The 2,529-nt window shown below is 48.9% G+C and overlaps 2 protein-coding genes across 2 annotated transcripts in view; both read right to left on the bottom strand.

The window, feature by feature from the left end:
* Positions 1 to 188: 188 nt before the first annotated feature.
* Positions 189 to 707, bottom strand: PPTG_15210 (hypothetical protein; the record flags this gene model as incomplete). The annotated part of the gene is made up of 3 exons (XM_008912579.1): positions 189 to 332; positions 490 to 585; positions 648 to 707. The coding sequence occupies 3 exons, from the start codon at positions 705 to 707 to the stop codon at positions 189 to 191; spliced, it is 300 nt and encodes a 99-aa protein (XP_008910827.1).
* Positions 708 to 2,051: 1,344 nt separating this feature from the next.
* Positions 2,052 to 2,529, bottom strand: part of PPTG_23716 (hypothetical protein) — a gene marked incomplete at both ends in the record, with an annotated part of 2,598 nt that continues 2,120 nt past the window's right edge. Inside the window, one exon of the mRNA XM_008912578.1 lies at positions 2,052 to 2,516. Coding sequence (XP_008910826.1) covers positions 2,052 to 2,516 — 465 coding nt within the window. The remainder of the gene's footprint in view (positions 2,517 to 2,529) is intronic.

Raw genomic sequence — 2,529 nt, 5'->3', positions numbered from 1 at the left:
GGCGTGGTGACGATGAACGTGAGATTGCGCGGGCCCGAGATTTCAATCTTGGCGTTTTTAAGGAAGATAGTGCTGCTCTTAGCGTCGACCTGCTGGATCATGCTTTCCTTCTTGTAGCCCGTAAAACGGTTGCACGTAGCACGAAATCCCGCTTGCTGGACACGAGGAAACGCCTGCTGCTCGCCACTTTAAGCCAGGAGAGCACGGACGTAGATGACCGGTCCAATGAAGTTGTAAATCAGCCCACAGTCCGTCTTGCTCGTGGAAATCGTGAACGCTTGGTACTTGGAGCGCGAGCTCACCGTCACGATCAGGAAGCACATGATCTCGTCCTCTAATAAGTTGTGTCCTTATTGACAAACAGCAGACGTTCGTGGTCGGTTAGCAGCAATGGAGCGTTTCTTGCGCTTGAGCAACGCAGGCCCCGCCAGTAAAATGCTCCCTTGTCTTGAGCAAGCTGTCGCAAAGGCGCATGAAAGGCGACCGCACATTAGCGACAATGACATTGTTGTTCTTGCAGTCCACGGCACTGCACAAGTTCCGCCGCATGGCGAGCACCATTTCCTTGGGGATCTCCACCTCCTTCTGTTTTAGCACGCCGTCATTGCCCAAGCCTTCTCAGAATGCTTTTACGGAGTACGACATACTCCCTGGCCATCTCCTTCTATAGAGCGGACGAAATACTTCAGTGATAGATGAGGCTTCATCCTGGCATTCAACTCGCGGTGAAATCGCTCTAAAGGGTTATTCGTCCGATTCACGATATATTTTATGACTCGATATATATTCCACAGATTGGGAGGGTATGTTTCCAACCAAGTTTAAAAAAGTATCTCCAAAACATCCTCCACGTTCTTTGAGAATACTCCAGCCCTTTTACATTGCAACGCTTTTTTTATCTCGCGTTTCACACAAGGGTCACCCTGGATAGCTATTTTATCCGGATCGATTACTGTGAGCTAGTCGACAACTCCGAACAACATGGCAATGGAAGCCTCGTCGTTTAGCATGCCATACTCTTTTAGTTTCCTTCTACACGCTTGCTTGAAGTGAAACAAGCAACCGACTATGCGTGTAGAAGGAAACAGACCCCGTGTAGCAAGAATCATGGCACCTTCGAAGTCACACACGACATCTCCAGGCTTAATGTCCTTTCCCAACGCAAACTCGGTACAGGTGAACATCTTAGTGTACAGTGTTTCTTCGTTGCCAACGTGAAAAATACAGGCACAAACAACTCTGTGTATTGGTCGTACATCATTAGTGTCACAAACTGATGGAAGCTCTTTGGGGTGCAGCAAAATGTGCCATCGACAAACACATGGGCACCGTCAATACGAAGCAAATTGTGAAGCTCAGGGTGCGACCAGCCAACCAGCCTCTCAATCCCTGACTTTTTTTGCTTTGCTCTAGTGTCACCATGCCACACGTACTGGAACTAAAAAAAAACCAAGATCACTGCCAGATGCATTGGCTCTCTCTGGACTCTCCAGTAAAGAAAAATATTGTTTCCCGATTTTGCGTTTCCAACACGTGAAACCACTTGCTTACGAGAGAGACCGCAAAAAAACACACGTCGAGTTTTCGTAAAATTTTTTGTATGCCAACGTCCAAATTTTGGTTGCTAAAATATCTTGCTCAGCTAAATCGTCGACAAAAGCTTTCATTTCTTCTTCCACATCGACGCAGACCGAATCATCACTTGCCAAATCAGCTACGGGTCTGCTTTTGCATGTATGTGGAACTGAGTTCTTAAAGTCGTAGGCATAGTATCAGCATTGAAGTAGAACTTGGTAGGGCACAGCTTTGGCTGTCTATAGAAGCTGCATCTGTAGGTTATTTGGCTGTTGAAATGTTTGCACGAGTGTCTCAAAACCCTGGTGGTAAATTTTGGTTTTAGCATCCAATCTCGGGCCTCGAGAAGATGGCAAGTGCTGCTAAGTCCGGGACATCGAAGCTCACGGGGTAGGTGCATATTCCTGTGTGGTGGGCACAGCGAAAGATGCCAGCCCAAGCAAATAAACTCGAGGAGCGTCGCGAGCTTGACGTCGTCATGGCATCCGGGAGAGACGAATCTTGGGTCGCGTCCGGAGCGACAAGTACGAGCGCAGGGACGGAATTGAAGACGGAGGAGGATGCTGGCGCTTCAAGTCCGGTTCTCCGAGCGACGAACTAACGGGACTCCGAACAGTCCGGATGCCGATGCCTTCCAGACGCTGCAGACATTCAGGACCAAGGACGCCGGCCTGGTAATCAGACATGAATAAATCATCTTCCCGGTCCTCAGCCATGATGTCTTTCAAATTGTCTTCCTCAGCATCGGGTTTCGGAACGTTCAGTCCAGGTGCAAGAACAATTTGCGATGGAACCCCTGAAGCAATGTCACGCCAATTCAGGAGTTCCAGAGCGAGCAAGTGTTGAAGGTCCTGAGCGACTCCCAACACAACTTCCGGGTTCAATCTGGACGTCCGAGTCTGAGACCATCCTGGAATCAGGTTGCGAAACCTGAAACCGGCCTCGAAGAACAGT

Source organism: Phytophthora parasitica (genome assembly GCF_000247585.1).
Source record: "Phytophthora parasitica INRA-310 unplaced genomic scaffold supercont2.48, whole genome shotgun sequence".
Lineage (NCBI taxonomy): Eukaryota > Oomycota > Peronosporomycetes > Peronosporales > Peronosporaceae > Phytophthora > Phytophthora nicotianae.
The sequence above is the reverse complement of the archived record's forward strand: the minus strand, read 5'-3'. Positions and strand labels throughout refer to the sequence as shown.